Raw genomic sequence first — 20,327 nt, 5'->3', positions numbered from 1 at the left:
TTTCAACTCTCAGGCCATGTGGCGAACAGTTCATTCTGGAAGATATCAGTAGTGAATTCACACTTACATGAAACTGGTGGTTGGCATAATGTACAGGTGTGCAATCAGCTAACATACCCCTTGCATATTATTATTAAAGGTCATAGTTGGCCTACGCAAGACCGAGTGCTTTCAAGTTCCTGTTTGGAGATGCAAGGTGACTCCTGGGGAGTTTGGATAACTATTGATGCCCACTCGAGGTTAAAGACTAGCCTGCTAGTAGGAAAACAGGGAAAGTGGACATTAGCTGTGGTAGGGGTTTGCAAAAGGGAATATTCATGCCAGGCCATAGCACAATATATAACCAGAGCAATGCAGGACTATATTGAGCCCCTATTACCTGCAAAAATCGAAAAACACATTGTGCAATCCACTAAGAAGAAAATCAGCTTAGATATACTCACAGTAAGCTTTACAAATACTCTTTGTACAAAATGTATATATAGTAACTACATGCATGCATATTTTGGTGTACTGGAGCCTGAAGGAAATAACATGCAGTTACTGAGAATTGTCCCCAATTCTTCGCCCCAAATCGTAAACAAAAATACTACACTGAGTGATGGGACTCAAGAGTGCCCTTTCAGACTGGTAGTTAAGTGTGCTGCAAGTACTTACAGATGTAGCAGGAGCATTGCTGCAATTGCAGGTTTGCTGCATGGTAGAATGCACAGCAGATTTCAAACTTCAAATACCTGGCTTGAAGCATAATGGTAGTTCAACATGTGGACAAGCAGGAGAGGTCGGGTCACAACAGGAGAATGTAAGCACTGCAATGGAGATGACCAGTTAACACCATTGCCTTGTTTGATGGGAACTAGGAAACTGGCCCAGGCTGACAAAATGTTATTAGGATCTGTTCTACTATAGGATAAACGAAGTGTTTGGGTGCCACCACCAAGCTGACCATTTTAGAAACTGAGGATGTTTGTCAGACATTAGTCTCTGGCAATAGTGTCAGCTTGCAAATCCAGAGAAATAAGGAGTTAAAAGAGAACCTGTTCCTGAGATAGGGGACCCTCAAACAGTCTTCGGGGAGTAAACTGTCTCACCATAGACAACTGTATCACTAGTTTTTAGGGCAAGGTCTTTCTCTTCGGCCTTCATTTCTATGCATTGCCAATCCTTCCACATGAATCCTATTTTAAGTTCTTCCCAAGAAGTCTTCATGCTCTTGCAAACTCAGGGTTTTGAAGTTATGGAAGATTTTACAGTTTCTCCAAGGTTAGACCAGCAAGCACTTGAAAAGCCACACTAGTCAGTGATCAGTCTAGCTTGAGACAGAAAGCAGTGGTAGGTGTTCTTCTGCAGACTATAAGAGCAAATCCTGTCCTAGCAAGTGGAGGATGGCTGCTGATCTTGGTCACAGGGGCCCCTAGTTTGCCTTAATATGTGTCTTTGCCAATTGAACACTAAACTCTTGTTGACCTATTGTCCTTGTCTTTCTAAATGGGTCAGCTTTTTACAATTATCCTACAGCTACCAGTGTCGGCTAGCATCGGGTTAGCACTATATTTTGATCTAAAGACAATTCTGGTTTCCTGCTCAGCATTCCACTTCCTTGCCTCGTGTTTGGTCTGGAGGGAGGCTGCTGCGTCCCTTTTCTGCGGATAACGCGTGGGAGCACTTGCTGTTGCAGGTGCTAGTCATTCTATCCACTACGGAGACGGTGCAGAGATAGAAAATTGAGGTGAAAATATCGAATTACACGGATATCGTGGTAAAAACATCGTGGGGGAGGAATATCGACAGTAAAAAAATTGTGGTCAAGAATATCGATTCTAGGTAAGTAATATCGATTTGAAAAATATCCAAGGGGTCTATTAAGATGCCCCCGCCATCGTAACAGCAAATGGGACCACCCACAATATGTGAGGCGGTCCCACGATTCCATTTAGGATGCACCCGCCACACTGGCGGGGGCATCCCGCATTTTTCACATTGCGGCAGGAGGTGCTGTAAGCAGCACCCGCCGCAATGTAAAAAATGAATGTTGTGCATTTGCCTGCACAACGTGGCAGGCACTGCGCGGTGCCTGCCATCTTGAACATGCAAATGCGGGGGGGGTACCAAGGGCTACCCCATGTGCCCCCACCCCCTCAACATTCTGGGGGCTCGCAACGGTCCCCCAACTGCGAACACCCCATGGCTTTTTTAGCAGCAACGCCAACACGGAATGGCTGCTCTCCGTCTGAAGTGTAATATGGATGGCGGTGTCTAGCCGACACAGCCACCATAATCAACCCCTTTTCTGCCTGGTCGACTCGTCGACGGGTGGAAAAGCGGCAACCGGTCTTCCCGTCTGCCGCTGTACCCCCACCATCATAATATGGCGGGGGTAAATGGTATGCATGTGTTATAGCGGGTGGATCGCCAACGCGATCCGCCCGCTATACTAACAGACCCCTAAGTGTTTAATATCATTTGTAAAAATATAATTGTTAAAAATATCAACTTTTTTTAATTCATGTTATGTACTTTAGTATATAGTTAATGGGATTTTTTGTATAAGAATTGTTTGTATTTTTATTTTATGTGTTAAAGTGTTAGTAGTTAATACTTTTTTTTTAATTGAATTTTGCTTGTTTAGTTCAATAGCTTGTTGTGGGTTATAGAGGAATAGGGTGGGAAGTAGTTTAATTATATAATGTTATTGATTATATTATTCTTTTTTTATTGAATTTTGCGTTTTTAGTTTTATAGCAGGTTGTGGGTTTATAGTGGAATAGGTTGGGAAGTAATTCAATCATATAAAATGTATTGAATAATTTATATGTATCAATATTTATTTAATTGTGATGTTATAGTGTTAAATGTGTAAATTAATTTATTAATAGGTGTTTTGATAATTAGTTGTTAATTATTTAAATGAATTAATTAGTAAATATTTATGGTAATTGTGTAATTAATTTTAGGTGTGTTTTGTGGTGTTCATAGCTGTAAATGGTGTGCAGAGTGGAAAGTAATTTATTATTTACTGATGAAATATTAATTAGTTGTTAATTAACTTAAATGAGTTAATTAGTAATTTAATATGGTAATTATGTAATTCATTTTAGGTGTGTCTTGTGGTGTTTATAGGTGTAAATGGTCGGAAGTAATTTATTTTTATTGATAAATTATGAAATATTTAAATTAATTAATTAGTAATAACTAATCCTAATTGTGTAATTAATTTTAGGTGTGTGTTGCGGATATTATAGTGTTAAGGAATGTGTACTTAATGAATGTTTTTATTATCTTTTTGTATTAATAATATATTTATTATGGAAATACATTTCAATAAAAATGTTTTTTTTGGTGTGGTGTTATGGGGTAGGAAATGAAATAAATACATTTATATTTTAAATAATTTGTTTGTGAATATTTGTTCCATTTAAATAAATATTGCCTATACATGTATTTTTCTTATATCATATCTGTAGGTTTTTTATATATGTAATTTAGATTATAATATGGGTACTTTTTATATGTTTATTTATTTGTATATTTTTTAAATGTTGTTTATTTATTTTTAAGATTTTTTTATTGTTTAGATGGTATTAGTATTTTTTTTTCTTTTGCTATCCAATACTTTCCCTACTGTTGCACTAACTGTAGTGGGTATAGTAATTTGTACCGCTTTGCTATCCAATACTTTCCCTACTGTTGCACTCACTGGAGTGGGAATAGTAATTTTTACCCCCTGCTATCCTATACTTTCCCTACTGTTGCACTCACTGGAGTGGTAATAGTAATTTTTACCCCTCTGCTATCCAGTACTTTCCCTACTTTTGTAGTAACTGGAGTGGGAATAGTAATTTTTACCCCTTTGCTATCCAACACTTTCTCTACTGTTGCACTCTCTGAAGAGGGAATAGTAATTTTTACCCATCCACTGTCCAATACTTTACCTTCTGTTGCACTCACTAGATTGGGAATAGTAATTTTTACCCCTTCACTATCCAGCACTCTCCTACTGTTGCACTCACTGGAGTGGGAATAGTAATTTGTACCACTCCGCTATCCAACATTTTCCCTACTATTGCAATCATTGGAGTTGGAATAGTTAATTTAATTCCTCTACTATCCAACATTTACCCTACTTTTGCAGACAATGGAGTGAGAATAGTAAATTTTACCCCTCCGCTATACAACATTTTTCCTATTGTTGCACTCTTTGGAGTGGGAATAGTAATTCTTACTCCTCCGCAACCCAACACTTTCTCTACTGTTCAACGTATGGCAGTTGGAATAGTAAATTGAATTGTTTCGCTATCCAACATTTTCCTTACTGTTGTATTTATTGTGTTGGGAAATTTCCTTTCTAATTTTGTTTTAATAGTTTAATGTTGTAATTAACTATAGATTTTTTTACTTTAAAGTATTGATTTAAATTTAAAAATAAATAAAGATAATAGTGAATAACTTTTTTTAATGTCAATGTATAAATTACTATGTTTGTGCGTTCATATTTTTTAAATTAAGTTTAATTTTTCTATTTAGTTAAAATGTATATTAAATGTAATTAATTTTGTTGAAGATAATATTCATATTTTATATTTTTAATATATATTATACTATTTCATTTATATTTTTAAATTGATATATTTTACATCTATATTTTTAACTTCGATATTTTTGATTCAATATGTTTGCACTTACCTGTTTAAGTATAGGGAGTTGATATTTTTACAATATATATTTTTTTCCAATATTTTTACCATCGATATTCTATCAGTGAACCACTGCAGACATCACCTGGCTGGTGGTTGAGCTGCACATTACAGGTACCTGGCTCATCTGACTGCATGACTATCTCTTCTGCCTGACTAGTGTGTCAGCTGTCGCTCTATCTAGATCTTCCTGAACTGTGAATGAAGTAGTTATCATACTGGTTTAGGGGTATGCATCCTTATTCTATCTCTCTCTTACAGTCTTCCTCAGAGGCTCTTCCTGAGCTCAGGAAATTGCATTCTTAATGGAACTTCATCATGCGGAAGAAGTCACTGTTCATAGGCTAAACAATGTGTTTGTCAGGCTCCACCGTCAATCTTCTACAGGATTGCGCTGAAAAGCCTATACCATCCCATACGCGACGTTCCCAAGAGTCTGGATTATAGTCACAGACTACTAGGATAGTCAACTGAGTGATGGAAAGGTAGGGGGCAGCAGGGAAGGAGACCTGAAACGACAACAACATACACTAAGTATTTCCTTTCAATAAACACTATGTGCAATGTCCGCTCTCAACCCCTTTGAATTAACCCTTATATAGTTCTATGCCTACCTGTAAAGAAAAATAGTGAAGGCGTAAATCAGGGATGAGGATTGAGGTAGAAACAGTGATTCATCTACTGTAAAAGAAAACACATAAAACAAACAGGTTTGTATGAATTGCCTATTGTATATGTGATGAACATCTATTCTTATTCCTATAACCACACATACCTATATATATAGGAATACACGTCTTGGTAGATAAACCCATCCCTCTGATTCTCCCCTCAATCAGCTCCACTGTATTTTAAACATAAGGAGAACAGCAATTGTGAAACAATGAAAAGAAAATGATAATGCGTCTAGGTTAATTATTCTTAACCTGAAAGTCTGGTGTCTCAAAAGTTCCCATTCACAACACCTCCTCATAGGCATTCAAGTGACAATAAGGAGTATGATTGGAGCCCCAACCAATCCTTACTCTGTTAGAAGGAACACCACATTAAGGGGTCGATTCCGATTCGGGAAAAACCGCTCCGAATAGCCGTTCGGAGCGTTTTTCCCGTACGAATCGTACCCTGCAACGTCCCCCGTACGTACGACGAAGTACGATTCGTACCAGGAGCCGTACTCCGTACGAGTCGTACAAGACACCGTACGACTCTAATCTCAGTACAATTCTCCCTCGGAACCTGCTGTACGCGACATCTGTACGGTTCGCGGCTGGTTTTTACGACCCAGCAAGTACGATACGTGTCGGGTACGCACCGTACGACCCTTTTTCTACGGGAGCTGAAAACAGCCGTAAAAGCAGAGTTCGTGCCAAAACAGGTACAGAACGGCCCCCCGGGTACGGTGCGTACCCCCCATGATCGCAGGTGTACGCACCGTACCCCTGCGATCATGGGGTGTACGAGCCATACCCCCATTGTACGATCGGTGTACGATCGGTGTACGAGCCGTACCCCATGTAAGATCGGTGTACGATCGGTGTACGAGCCGTACCCCATGTACGATCGGTGTACGAGCCGTACCCCCATTGTACGTCGGTGTACGAGCCGTACCCCCATTGTACCATCGGTGTACGATCGGTGTACGAGCCGTACCCCATGTACGATTGGTGTACGAGCCGTACCCCCATTGTACGTCGGTGTACGAGCCGTACCCCCATTGTACCATCGGTGTACGATCGGTGTACGAGCCGTACCCCATGTAAGATCGGTGTACGAGCCGTACCCCCATTGTACGTCGGTGTACCAGCCGTACCCCCATCGTACCATCGGTGTACGATCGGTGTACGAGCCGTACCCCATGTATGATCGGTGTACGAGCCGTACCCCCATTGTACGATCGGTGTACGATCGGTGTACGAGCCGTACCCCCATCGTACATGGGGTACGGCTCGTACACCGATCGTACATGGGGGTACGGCTCGTACACCGATCGTACATCGGGTACGGCTCGTACACCGATCGTACACCGATCGTACATGGGGTACGGCTCGTACACCGATCGTACACCGATCGTACAATGGGGGTACGGCTCGTACACCGATCGTACAATGGGGGTACGGCTCATACACCCCATGATCGCAGGGGTACGTGCCGTACCCCTGCAATCATGGGGGGGTACGCGCTATACGGGGTGTATGTAATTGTGCGCTTTTCCGTACGAATCGCCCTTACCTGACGTGGACCGTACGAATCGCGTCCTGATTCCCCGGTCCGGATTGTACTCGTCGGGTCGTACGGTGTGTGTACGAGTCGTACGGTTCACAGTCTCAGCCTTGCAATACGTACGGATCGCAACGATTCGGACGGATTCACGGAATACGGATCGTACTACCCGACTCGGACGGACGGGTACGATTCGTACGGAAAGGGCTACGAATACGAATCGTACGGTGGATTTTTTTACCGGATCGGAATCGAGCCCTAAATGCCAGCAAAACTAGGTTGACTCCATTCATACAGAATCACGGAGAGCAAATGTTTCCTGGCTGCTCCCCGTCTTTACGAACAACAGAACGTCTAGCTCTGCATACACGAACAACACCTGAAAGTGTTCCTTTTTGATGAGATACGACTCGCCTCCAAAAGACCCCAATTCATACCTCCGGTACCGTGTCCTCCGGATACAATCTCTTTCAATAATGAGGCAACGCTTACCGGGACTGTTGACAAACCAGTCTCTGACTCCAGAATAATTATCGGCACCGCCATTGCCGACGAGCAGGTATTTACTTCCGGAAATGCGTGCCATGCGTCAAGCACGCAACGTCCTCCCCGAGCATGCCGGGAACTGTAGTTTCCACTGTAAATAGTTCGTTCCGATGCCGGTCAGCGACCCATATGGTCAAATCCTGACAGTGTTATCATGGCGATTCTTCAAGAAAGAGACCACACTGATACACAATAAGGCACGTCTGCTGCAGCCATTACGGGTGTATTCAATGGCATTTCACTCTCTGATCTCCCTGCCCAGGAGGTTGTTCCCAATCACGGTTATGGTAGACACCTTGGGCTCACAAGGTACTTAGTATTTTTGTTTACCCCCCTTCCCCACTTCTGCTTTTGCATTTGAGTGCACCTCAAGTGGCAGAATGAGTACTGAGACGAAGGATGGGTGGGACTGACGCGTTGACCAGTCTCAGGCAGATGGCTCCTTAGGAAACGTGTTCAGCTATGGACTCCATGGTGAGCTGCCCTGCAAACTATTTCTGTGGACACTTTCACCTTGGGTGGGGGAGCAAGCTTGCCCAGCAGCTGAATACACAGAACCCTTGACTACTTTGTACAGGGTCAAAAAATCAATCAAAGACTAAGAACAAAGGAATTATTGGGCTTATCACTATATATCTTGCTAGCACTCGTAAGGCTTCATCTCTTACTAAACAGTTAGACACTTTTTCTAATGTGATAAATAAACAAAACTCCGTGGCTACAGCTATCACTTCAAATACTTCTAACACCATCAACATTTTGTCACTCTTAAAGGAACTCCAGTGCCTGGGCAGAACATAGCACCTAGAAAAAGTATCACATAGGTTCTAAGGCAATTTCAACTTTCTCCATACATTCCGAGTAGATCCCATGCTTGGGTTCTTTATCTAGGGAGATCTCAGCGACTAACCATCGGATGTAGCCCTCCATATCTGTAGCTTCACATGCATCTCCGATAGCACCTGTTTTACTAGATCCTGCTAGTTTTCAATCTGATATCTTTATTATGGCCAGTGAAGACCTGTGCTTTTCACTATCTGATATAGAATTGAAACAGAGGATGGTCTCTGTAAGACATACACACTCTGTGCTTGGACGTTTTCTGACTTCAAGAGAAAAACCTTTATTATCAGGATGGGGCACATTTTAGACAGAAGGGATTATTTGTACTAGCGCATCCAACTCAATCTACTGTTATTTGGGAGCAGCACAAATGGATAGACATTATATGGTAAATGAATGTCTGACATAATATCGACAGACAGAATATCGAAATACAAAAATATCGGCACAAAAATATCGACATCAAAAATATCGGAGTCATATCTTCATAAAGGTAAGTACAAAAATATCGAAAAAATAATATCGTAGTACAAAAATATCGAAATTAAAAATATCGTTTTTTTAAATGTATTAATAATAATGTAAAAATAATTTTAAAATACATATAATTTTACAAATATTAAATAAAAATATTAAAACAAAATTAAAACTAATACATATACATTTAAAATAAATAAAACACTTGATAATTTAATGTAATTTTCTTTTTTTTAATTTCATTTAATTGATTTAATGTAAAAAAAAAATATTTTTACCCTGTACGCCTGTACCCCAAAAACCCAAAACTGACCCTGAACCCTAAAAATATCCCTGTACCCCAAAAACCCAAAACTGACCCTGAACCCTAAAAATATCCCTGTACCCCAAAAACCTAAAACTGACCCTGAACCCTAAAAATACCCCTTTACCCAAAAACTGAAAACTGACCCTGAACCCTAAAAATACCCCTTTACCCAAAAACTGAAAACTGACCCTGAACCCTAAAAATACCCCTTTACCCAAGAACTGAAAACTGACCCTGAACCCTAAAAATACCCCTTTACCCAAAAACTGAAAACTGACCCTGAACCCTAAAAATACACCTTTACCCAAAAACTGAAAACTGACCCTGAACCCTAAAAATACCCATACCCCTTTACCCAAGAACTGAAAACTGACCCTGAACCCTAAAAATACCCCTTTACCCAAAAACTGAAAACTGACCCTGAACCCTAAAAATACTCCTTTACCCAAAATTAATTAATATTATTTAATTACCAATTAATTATTAATTAACAATAACAATAAAGTAAATATATTAGCACATTAGCTGTAATTAATTTAATTTAATAATTAATATTATTTTTCCCAATTAATTAATTAAGAATAACAAAAAATTATATATAAAAAAAATTACTCTAATTAATGTAATTAACTAATTAATATTAATTAATTACCAACGAATTAATAATTAAAAATATGTACAAAATTATATTAATTAATTAACTAATTACTATAAATTAATTACCAATTAATTATTAATTAAAATATGTACAAACATATATTAATTAATTAATTATTATTAAATTACTTCCCACCCTATTCCCCTATAAACCCATAACCCGCTACAGAACATATTTATCAATTAATCAATTAATTAAAATTAATTAAAAATTAATTCTCAATTAATTAATTAATAATTCCTAATAATTAATAATTAATTTAACATAATTAAATTACTTCCCACCCTATTCCCCTATACACCCACAACCCGCTACAGTAGTAAAAGACAATATTTAATTAAATTACATTAAAAATAAATAATAAAACATAATAAATACAATATAATATACACTAAATGTATTTAAAAATTGATATTAGTAACATCGAAGTTATTTATTTCGATATTATTGACATCGATATTTAAAACTTCGATATTACTGATATCATACTAATATCGATATTAAGACTGTCGATATTACTTACCTTCGATATTTTGTCCCATCGATATTTAAACTTCGATATAATTGTATATCGAAATGTAAAACTCGATATTTTGTCTGTGTACCATGGCAAATAACCAAATCCTCAGTTGGCACACAGAGTTGCTGGGTACTTGCCTCTCTAGTCTTCACAATGAGAAGCAATACTGGAAATGTGATGTTGCTGAATAAAAGCAAAAAAGTCTCCAAAAAATGAACTGCTCATAATTGATGTGTCATCTAAATACATACATATTTTGATACTGTCAGACCTGATTTTTCCATTGGTTCTCTGTATGTGTGCCCGAACCTTGCACCCCTCCAAAAATCAAGTGATTTAATTGAATAATAGCAGCATACGTATTTTATTTTTTAAGTTTTATAAAGAGCAGGTATCAGAACGCTGTACAAAGGAGTGGAAGCACAAGGAGGTAAAAGCATGAATACAACACCATAAAGGACCTTAAGAAAGCACAAGCAACAACCTATCTTGTGGGACATGTGAGGTACCTTAAAAGCATTAAGTCTAATGGAGCACATGGAAAGACAACATTAAAATGTTGAAGAGAAGTAGCAACCCCTCCTGTGGGACCTGTAAAGAACCAGAAGAGGAACAAATCTTATAGGGTACATGGAGTGACAAAATTACAACTTTTGAACAGAGGTATCAAAGGGTGTCAACAGGAAATAAAAGTTAGGATGGCTTCAGAACTATTGCTGTAGATGGTCATTCAGGAGTAACTATTTCACTTGTTTTTTGAATGAGGTGGTAGAGGGGTTTGATCTGATCTCAGGAGGAAGAATGTTCCATATTCTTGGTGCAAGCCCAGAGAATGCACCATTGTAGGTTCTTTTCGTTCTGAATTTGGGATGTTTCAAAAGTAAAGTGTTAGAGATTTTTGGGTCCAATTCGAACCTGATAATTCAAGTTTTTTTGCCAGCTAAGCGGGGTTGTTGTAGTGAATAAATTTGTGCTTCAGGCAGGCAATCTTGAAATGGATCCTTGCTTCTATAGATAGACAGTTTCGTTGAATTATGTCTGATGTGATGTGGTCATGTTTTCTGGAACCAGTGATGAGTCTGGCCGCAGAGTTCTGATTGGCTCTTACAGGTGCCAATCTAGAATTAGGTTAACCAGCTATGGTCACAATTCCATATTTCAAGCGTGAGCTAACTAGGGATTGAACTGCAGACTGAACGTCCTCGGAGGCAAGAATGGCTTGATTTTCCTTAATATGTTGAGCTGATGATTGGCTCCTCTTGTAGTTGTAGTGATGTGATCTTGCATATTCAGGTATTTGTCCAGAGTTATGCCTAAAGATCATTCTGAGTCACCAACATGAGGGATGCAGTTGAGAGCTATACATTGTTGAACCAATCTTGAGTGGGTGCAGTGTGATTGAGGGGGGCAATCAGGAGGAATTCTGTGTTGAGAGTATTTAGCAAAAAATAATTATGAGTTAACCATTGTTGAGTTTTTTGCAGGGCACAGTTTAGAGTTTTTATGTCATCTGGCAAGGAAATTCTCAAATGCAATTGAGTGTCATCGGCATACATAAGGTATCAAATCTTAGAGCGGTTAAGAATTTCATAGAGTGGTTCCATGAAAAAGGTGAAAAGCATGTTCAAGAGTGTGGAGTCTTTAGGCACTCCAATCGAAAATACAAATATTATAATGCATCTACATACTTATTTCGATCATCCTTAGATAAATCATTTGGTTACTATGCAGAATGTGCTGCTTTTATTGGTCAAGCCTTCCAAATGACGCAAAGATATACAAATTCTTTCTCTCCAACTTAACGTTAAAGCCTAATGCGGAGGGCGTCAAACTCTGTGAACTCCAATGGTGGAGCAGGATTTATTGACCACCCATAATAAATACACCAAACAGCTACTATCATAAAGTGAGACATTTTTACTCAGACAATACCCACTTTTTGTGTATTTTTTAAAAAGAGCAGTGGCAAAATATCTGGCAAACAGGTTTGATGTTTAGTCAGATCAAACATTAATTGCAGTGTTTGTAAAAGACATAGAAAATGGCGATATATCAGGTACTTTGCCGTAATGGCTCTTTTAGCTCAGGTGTTAATTGCATAGATTTTCATAAAGTAAAGAAAAACTAATACAAGTGGATGGTAATGCATCTATTCAAATTAAGACATTAAAAAATGTCTTGGGAACAAAACAATGTTTCACAAAAGGCAGCTTTAGATTGCATATTAACTTCTCCTACCACAAACATGCTGTCCTTAAAAAACCTTTTATTATTTTAATCATCTAGTTTCATCCTCCAGTAGAGGGGTAGTGATAGAAGGGGGGGAGAGGGGGTGGGAGTGGAAACAGAGAGAAGGGAATGGTCCTGGAGGAAAATAACACAACGATCAATACAATTTGAGTACAGTTAAAGGGTTCCAGTGAAGTGGAAACAGGGAGTAGGGACCATGGGCAGAGGGAAAAGAGCAGCCAGAGACGGAGAGGAGGGGGCAGAGGGCAGGGGAAAGTGGGGCGTGGATTGGAAGGGTGCAGAAGGTAAAAGGCCAGGAGAGGGGCCGGGTGTGAGAGGGCACTTCATAGAGAGAGTGCGAGAGTGAAGCACATGGAAGGGGAAGAATATTGGGGAATGGGTGGGAGGTAGGCTTAGAGGCCAGGTGGTGGTGTGAGGTCAAGGAGGAGGTGAGGGTGGGAAGAAAGTGTATGAGGAGATGGAAGTGGGGATAGAGAGAGGGACTATAGGTCAGGGTATGAGAGAGGGGGTTAAGGGAGGGAGAGCAGGGAAAGAAGATGGAGGCGCATAAAGATCAGGTTATGGGGATAAAGAGAGGAAGAGGAGTGGAATAAGGGAGGGGGCAAGAGGGGGTGACAGGACAAGAGTGAGAGGCCATGGATGGTGGTAAAGAGTATACGTTGAGCATAGCAGATTTACTTATTAAATAAGTATCTTTAAAATGGGCACATGGCTGATAAGCTGCTTATTATTTTGGCAAAGACCCTGTGTATCCTAACTGCTAAGATTTAGAATGATATTTCCTGTAAAATGGGCACATTTTTAAGTTGTATAATAAATGTGTTTTAAGGTTAATTTGCAATAGTTATTGAGAGTGAATGGCTAAACAATATCACGACTTGTGCTCATGTACTTTGATCAAACAGGACTGTGATACATTTTTGCATTTATTTCCTAGATCTCCAGATACAGTGAAGATTCAGAAAACAACTATTGTATTCTTGATAACTGGAATGATCTTCAACCAGTAGTCAGCGACCAGGACCAGAAACAGATGTGTGTCCCAGATGGGCCTAGCACGTGCTCTTGGGAGAATATTGAGTAACATATTGTCGGGTAGTGTCTGGTGGGGGGAATTTCACTGTTCATCGCCCTAGGAGAGTATACCTGCCCATTTACCCTACTGTTACAAAATGTTGAGGCAATGGAATGTAACATACAATACACACTAAGCCCAAACTCCAGCTAGACCTGGTCATGGGCCACCAACCAGGAACATACAATACACACTAAGCCCGAACTCTAGCTAGATCTGGTCATGGGCCCCCAACCAGGTCTTTGTGGATGCATCTGAAATAGCAAGCACATAAATATAATTTGCCATGAAATATTAGAGTAGATGAGTCTCTTCACAACTGTTTGAGGTTCTGAATTGTGTACTTAGGCAAACGTTACATCTGCATCAAAATCGCGCAAAGATATATTTCTCAAGGATTTTAATGTATTAACATTTTTGTGGAGAAAATGTTATGGGAAACAGTGTGGTTTACCCATACAGGTGCAGGATTTTTTTCTTCACAGTTTATGCAATTAGCATATTTGTAGAACTTGACAAAACTAATGAGATTTTCAAAAACATCCTTACAACCTTCGCTCAATTAGCCTTTAAAATAATGTCAGTCTCGTGGTCTTTCATGTGACAGTAACATGCTTGACTACTTTACATGCCCAGCTCTTGAAAGACTACAATCTGAATGAGCAGCTGAAAAGTCTATGTTCCTAAACCTATATTGACGGCTGGCTTGGGGGGTAAATACAGTGGCTTAGCTAGGGGAGGATGGTCTACCCCGGGCGGCACCATTTTTGGGTATGGCGGGAGTCGTGTCTGTCGACTACCACCAGCCCCCGCCCGAGAAAAAGTCGGCTGCCGGCTGCCCGCCCCCATCCCGGAACAAGTCGCCTATCCCCCGCCAACCCCCCCAACTCTTACCAGCGCCCGGGCAGCAAACTTAAGAGCTGCCCAGGGTGGCAGAACATCTAGCTACGCCACTGGGTAAATAATATGAAAGCCTCCAATAATGACCCTACTCAGCCTTCTGTATGATTCCTACTGCATCTCCACATCCACCTAATTCCAATTTGAATAAAAAGGTCGGAAATATATCAAAGTATGTCTTGTGGCTGTGTCAACCTATAAACTGATTCTTTTACCTGGTTCTTGATTTTGTGAAGAACATTTGTGCTTTTGTCAGATGAGTGCTCCTATTGCTTTAGATGACCCATCAGATAGTTTACAGAGCCAAAAAGGTCTTCTCTTTATAATGTGTAGAATCCCTGAGCTTAGTGGTGAAAGGGGATACATTTTTTTGCAATGTTTTCCCAGATCCATGCAACAGTAGACAGTGGCACTACTTTCCTGCACCAGGAACAAAATAAATCCCCAAAAATGGATCCACAGTCATGGCTCTGGTTTGCAGCATGAACCTGCGATAAAGGAAATCCTGAAACGACTTGCAGAAAACCTTTGCCAAGAAATTTCTATACTGAGGTATAGATGGGCATGAACAAACCACTCGCTTTTGCTTCCAATGCAAGGCTTCACCAGGGTTATGTCTGGGGCAAAAGGATGTTCTTTGGTGTATGAGTCTGATGATGGAGGTGAGTGAAAGATACAAGTACCAGGTGGTTTGCTGGCCGGTAGTGGAAACGACTCTCCATGGTTCCACATTCCAGCTATTTTTATTATCTGTGTTGTCATATTGCAGATTGGGGGTTACAACAAATGCCGCCATAGCCTGTGAACATGTTACTCTCTGCAGCTTGTGTCTTTAGTGTAGGCTAGGTAAACAGCCCCTTTTCTCTGGAATAAATTGCAGGGGTGAGCCTAATCCTCATAATTTACTGTAGCATAATTAAGCAAAAATACATTAAAATTATGCTAGATTATCCAATGAGCATGTCGTCATTTTGGGGCACATGCAGAAAGGAAAAAGAGAAAATGTAATCAACCAATGAGCTTTAGTTCAATGCTCACAATCTTGAGTGGGGAATGTGAGAGTCCACTTCACTAGCATAAAGAGAAAGGGCTGTGTATAGGCAAGAGGTCAGGCTGATATTAGGGAGTGAGGAGAACATCAGGCACAATCTCCCCCTTCCTGTGTGTAGAACAGGAAAACATACCATGGGAACATATAGCCCGTTTTATCATACTGAAAGAGAAGAATAGCAAGTATAGCAAGTAAGCAAATGCACAGTGCAGTTATGTATGTATTTTCCCTCTACAAGAGTTCTTTCCCTTGCCCACAAAGTGGCCATATTTGTGTACACAAGATGGAACTCACAGTTGGAAGTAGCAAATATGGCAATATATGTAGGGCCAAAGTGAAAGGAAGAATGGGGGAATAGTAGCAAAGTAGGTTGAGTAGAAATGTCTTGCTTTGAGCTCCACATCTCCAAAACAGTGAATCAATGAATAGCTTGGGTTTCCAGGGAGCAAACCCCTCTGTCCCTCTTTAGAGCAAAACAGCAGTAAGAACAATATTACTTGTTTTAAAACCTTTGATTTATAGACAGCAAGTTGATTTGCTGGTGGTATGTAGAGTTGCACACCAGCAGATAGGGAGTCCGACAGACATCGGGCAGCAAATATGGTAAGAGGCTAAAGAGCAAGTGAAAGAATGTCACACTTGTGGCCAATTCTCTCGGTCCTCCTGTGGAAAAAAATGGATCATGTCATGAGCTGCTCACATTTGTCCTCTCCAGACATTGATATTTCTGCACCAGCAGCTTAGCTTCTCCTCTGGCCAGACAGCAGGCAAAGTGAGGGCAAACCCTCTTCTTAGGGTTCCAGTGGTGAATAATGCCGGTCAGCGAATCCCACGGGCTCATTTATTTTAGTTAATTATAGGATGGTGCACCATGCCTGGGTTCCCTTTCTCAAAAGGGTGGAAGTTTCCCCTTCTTGAACTTTCCATTACCTCCTCGTCCGTCTTCCTCGCCACAGCAATTAACAGTGAGTATTCTGCTCCTACAGAAACTCCAAGTAAAAAGCTACATACTAGTCTCCCTATCCCTCCACTATGGCCCCCAGTGGCAACCACCAATCAGATAAAAGGACACAAAAGTCCCAACACGACCTGTTTTTTGTTTCTGCACTGCTCCGAGTGCTGTTTATGTTCCTGTTTGTCAGGTAAGTTGGGGGCGGCAGTCCTGCTATAGCGGACTTTTGTGCCCTAAACTGAGGTGGGGTACAGTTTAATTTTTATTCTGTTTGTTCCCCCATTGGTTGGCACTTTCTCTGTTTACCCTGTCATGCTCTAACTGCCTTGTGGGTCTTTATGTTATTTGTGCCATTTTTTTGGTCTGCACATCCTGCTCTCGCGGACTCGGAGTCTTTAAATTTTTTTGGTAAGCTGTTCTGTTGTGCCGAGTCCTGCTCTAGCGTACTCGGCGTGTTTTGATGATTGCTAGCTGCACGCATCATCCTGCTTGAGTGGCTCGGGCGTGTTTGTCGACCCCCCCCCCCCCCGCATCCACGGGGTTGGGTTCTTTTTGTGTGGGGCGTAATTTTCGGGTTTTGTAACCACTTGTGCTTCTGGTAGTGCGGTGCGCATACCGGCTGCATTTACCATTACCCCTCTCGTTTTTTACATGAATGGTGTATATACGGAGCGCACTTTCTGTGGTCCTGTATTAGCGGACTCACCTTGCCGGGTTGAGATGGGCCTTCCATTCCTCTTCCTCTCGACTTCATGGTAAGGAGGCGTGGCTTCCTACGGGCGTCTATTACGTTTGGCGCCTGCATTCCCGGGCTTCTTCTAGAGGCTGTGGTGTGACGTACTTGGGAGGGGTGTGTCTCTCCTGTCCTGGGACGATTTTGTCTGGGGTTTCCATGGTGATGGGAGCCTTTTTGAATGCTCCTGCATGCTGTAGGGGTGTTGCTGGTCATTCTTTGTTTGGCAGCTGGGAAACCTGATGCAGTTTTGGATTCTGCGTCCACTGATTGTTCTGCTGGGTCTCTGGCCTTGGTGCCTTCCCTTTCGGTGCTTCAGCAGATGATAAATACAGTGGTGGCAGCTGCTTTACAGGATAAGGATTTGCTTCCTCCTCAAAAAAGGGCCAGATGTGATCCGGGTCCTTTCCATGATTCTGAGGGGGAGGATGATGTGGACCTGGAGGGGGGTTTTGTCCAGGGGTCAGATCTGAAGGAGGTTTTTCACCACATCCTTTCCAATCTCTTGTTTCCAGTGTCCGATATGCCTGTGGAGAACTCTATTTTTTTTTGCACAATATCAGAGGAAGGAGCCTGAGTCTTTGCTTCTCCACTCGTCTGTTTTGAGGGTGTTGGAGGCGGAATGGAACGGATGTGGACAAGAGTAATTTTCCCAGTTTTCTGGGTAACCGATATCCCTTGCAGGACTTTGCGGTTTAATTTCCTGCCTCTATTAAGGTGGATTCCTTAATGGTGGGCTTGTCATCGCAGGGGACTAATATTTCTGAGGATGCTTTGCCTTCTGATCCTGTTTGATAAAAAGGTGGAGGCCGCAGTGAAGCACACTTTTTCCGCAGCTAATTTTTCTATTAGGGCTGTTGCCTATTCCTCATATACCATCCAGTCGTTGCTTAAAGACTTCCAATCCTTGTCTGAATTATTAGACCTGAACGAGGACATTTCACCTACTCTCGCTTTGATGGAGCAGCAGGTTCATCTGCTTTCCGATATTTCCTTGGACTCTTTGGGGGCTGCTGCTTCTACTGCGGGGTCTTCCGTGGCTGCTCGTCACCAGTTGTGGCTCCGTTCCGGGAAGGCTGATACTGCGTAGAAGGGTTTGCTAATGAAGATCCCCTTTTCAGGGGTGAAATTGTTTGGTGCTCCATTGGAGGACATAGTCAAGAAATCGGCGGAGGATCGGAAGCTTCTGGCTCCAGAGGGCTGGACGGTCCCGCTTTATTGGGGCTCACAGAGCTTTTGGTCAGGCTCGTCAGGGGAAGGCTCATCACCCCTTTCGTGGAAGGGGCGTGGCCTGGATGCTCCTTCCTTTGGCAAGTCCCAGTTCTCAGACAAGCCTTCTACCTCTTCTCCCCCCCCACCCCCCCCCAAAGTCATGACTGGATTGCTCCGGGAGTCGGTCCTGTGGGGGGAAGACTGTCTCATTTTCTGGATGCGTGGAGACATAGTGTCGGACCAGTGGGTTCTTCAAGTGGTGTCGGAAGGTTTTTCCCTTGGATTCGTGCAGACTCCCCCAGACTGTTTCGGGTCACTCCTTGCCTTCGAGACTCTCGAAAGAAGTTGGACCATTCTCTGGTGGCGAAGGGCGCTGTGATTCCGTTTCCAGTGGGACAGAGGCGTATGGGGTTGTACTCGATTTTCTTCCTGGTGGAGAATCACACCGGGGATCTCAGACCAGTTCTAGATCTGAAATGGTTGAGCTGGATCATTCCTCCCATGAGGTTCAAGATGGTGTCCTTGCAGGTGATCCTCCCTCTGATCTGTCAAGGGGATTTTTTTGGCCTCGATCGATCTACAGGATGCTTATCTGCATGTTCCGGATCATCCAAGGTCTCAGCAGTTTCTCAGATTCTGTGTTCTGGCTCGACAGTTTCAATTTCAGGTATTGCTCTTCGGCCTATATTCATCACCACGGGTCTTCACTAAAGTTCTGGCTCCTCTGATGGGTCATTTGCATGGGAGGGGTATGCAGATATTTCCGTACCTGGATGATTTGTTGATTTCTGCTTCTTCTCTTTGTAAGGCAGTGATCCATGTCCAAGAGGTTTGCCAGGTCCTGGAGAGTCAGAGCTTTGTGGTGAATCTGAAGAAGTCCTGTCTGTCACCTTCTCAGGATCTGACGTACATTGGAGCTCACTTCATGACTCTGTTGGGGTTGGTGTTCCTACCTCCTGCTCGGAAATTGACTCTAGTGTCTGCAATTCGATCCCTGTTGTCAGAGTCTTGTCCACCTGTAACAACGTGGCTGAGGGTTCAGGATCTTCTGTCTGCCACCTCGTTGGTGGTCGTGTCTTACATCAATCACCAGGGGGTTGCAGAGTTTGTTCCCTCAGTTGCCTCAGTTGCCGGATTTGTTCTTGGGCGGAATCCAATCTGGGGTCCCTGTCAGCGGTTTATCTCCCGCGTCAGGAGAATGTGGTAGAAGATTGTCTCAGAAGGGTCTTTCCGCCCATGGGGCCTTTGTCTCTGATCCGGTTGATGTTCCGGACGTTGCAGCGGAAGTTTGGGTGTCCGGTGGTGGACTTGTTTGCGTCTCCGGACAATGTCAAGACCCGTTGTTTCTGCATGATTTTGCCCTGTCAGAGTGCATGGAAGGTGGATGCGATGTCCTTCTTTTGGCCAGAGGGCCTGTTGTATGCTTCCCCACCAGTTCCCCTGATTCCAGGGGTATTGATGAAGATCAAGAGGGAGGGGGCTTTTGTCCTTCTGGTGGTCCCGGGTTGGTGCCGTCGCCCGTGGTATCCGCTCTTGTTGGAGTTGGCGTTGTGTCCGGGTTGGACGTTGCCGTTCCAGTCTTTTCCCTTGATGGGCCTTCTAATTCCTCTTCCGGTGTTCAGATCCATGAGTCTGCAGGCTTGGCTCTTGAGAGGGAATCCCTGATCCATGGTGGTTGTTCTGTGGAGGTTGCTGGTCTTATTCAGTGGTCCAGGTGTCCCTCAACTTTAAAGTCGTACGCTAAACATCGGGACAACTTTGCTGCTTGCTGTCTTCTCCATGGTTGGTATTTTGACTCTTTGGATCCTGCACAGTTGCTGGATTTTTTTAAGCAGGTTTTGATTTAGGCTTGGCTCTTTCTACCCTCCGTGCACAGTGGGCTGCCATTC

The 20,327-nt window shown here is 42.0% G+C and overlaps 1 protein-coding gene across 1 annotated transcript in view; it reads left to right on the top strand.

Annotated features, from left to right (window-relative positions):
• Positions 1-14,655, top strand: part of LOC147684575 (metalloproteinase inhibitor 4-like) — a 69,503-nt gene extending 54,848 nt beyond the window's left edge. Inside the window, exon 5 of the mRNA XM_086942366.1 lies at positions 13,453-14,655. Coding sequence (XP_086798492.1) covers positions 13,453-13,599 — 147 coding nt within the window. The 3' untranslated portion in view covers positions 13,600-14,655. The remainder of the gene's footprint in view (positions 1-13,452) is intronic.
• Positions 14,656-20,327: the final 5,672 nt, after the last annotated feature.

This window comes from Lissotriton vulgaris, chromosome 10 (assembly GCF_964263255.1).
Source record: "Lissotriton vulgaris chromosome 10, aLisVul1.2, whole genome shotgun sequence".
In the NCBI taxonomy this organism is placed as follows: domain Eukaryota; kingdom Metazoa; phylum Chordata; class Amphibia; order Caudata; family Salamandridae; genus Lissotriton; species Lissotriton vulgaris.
The sequence above is the reverse complement of the archived record's forward strand: the minus strand, read 5'-3'. Positions and strand labels throughout refer to the sequence as shown.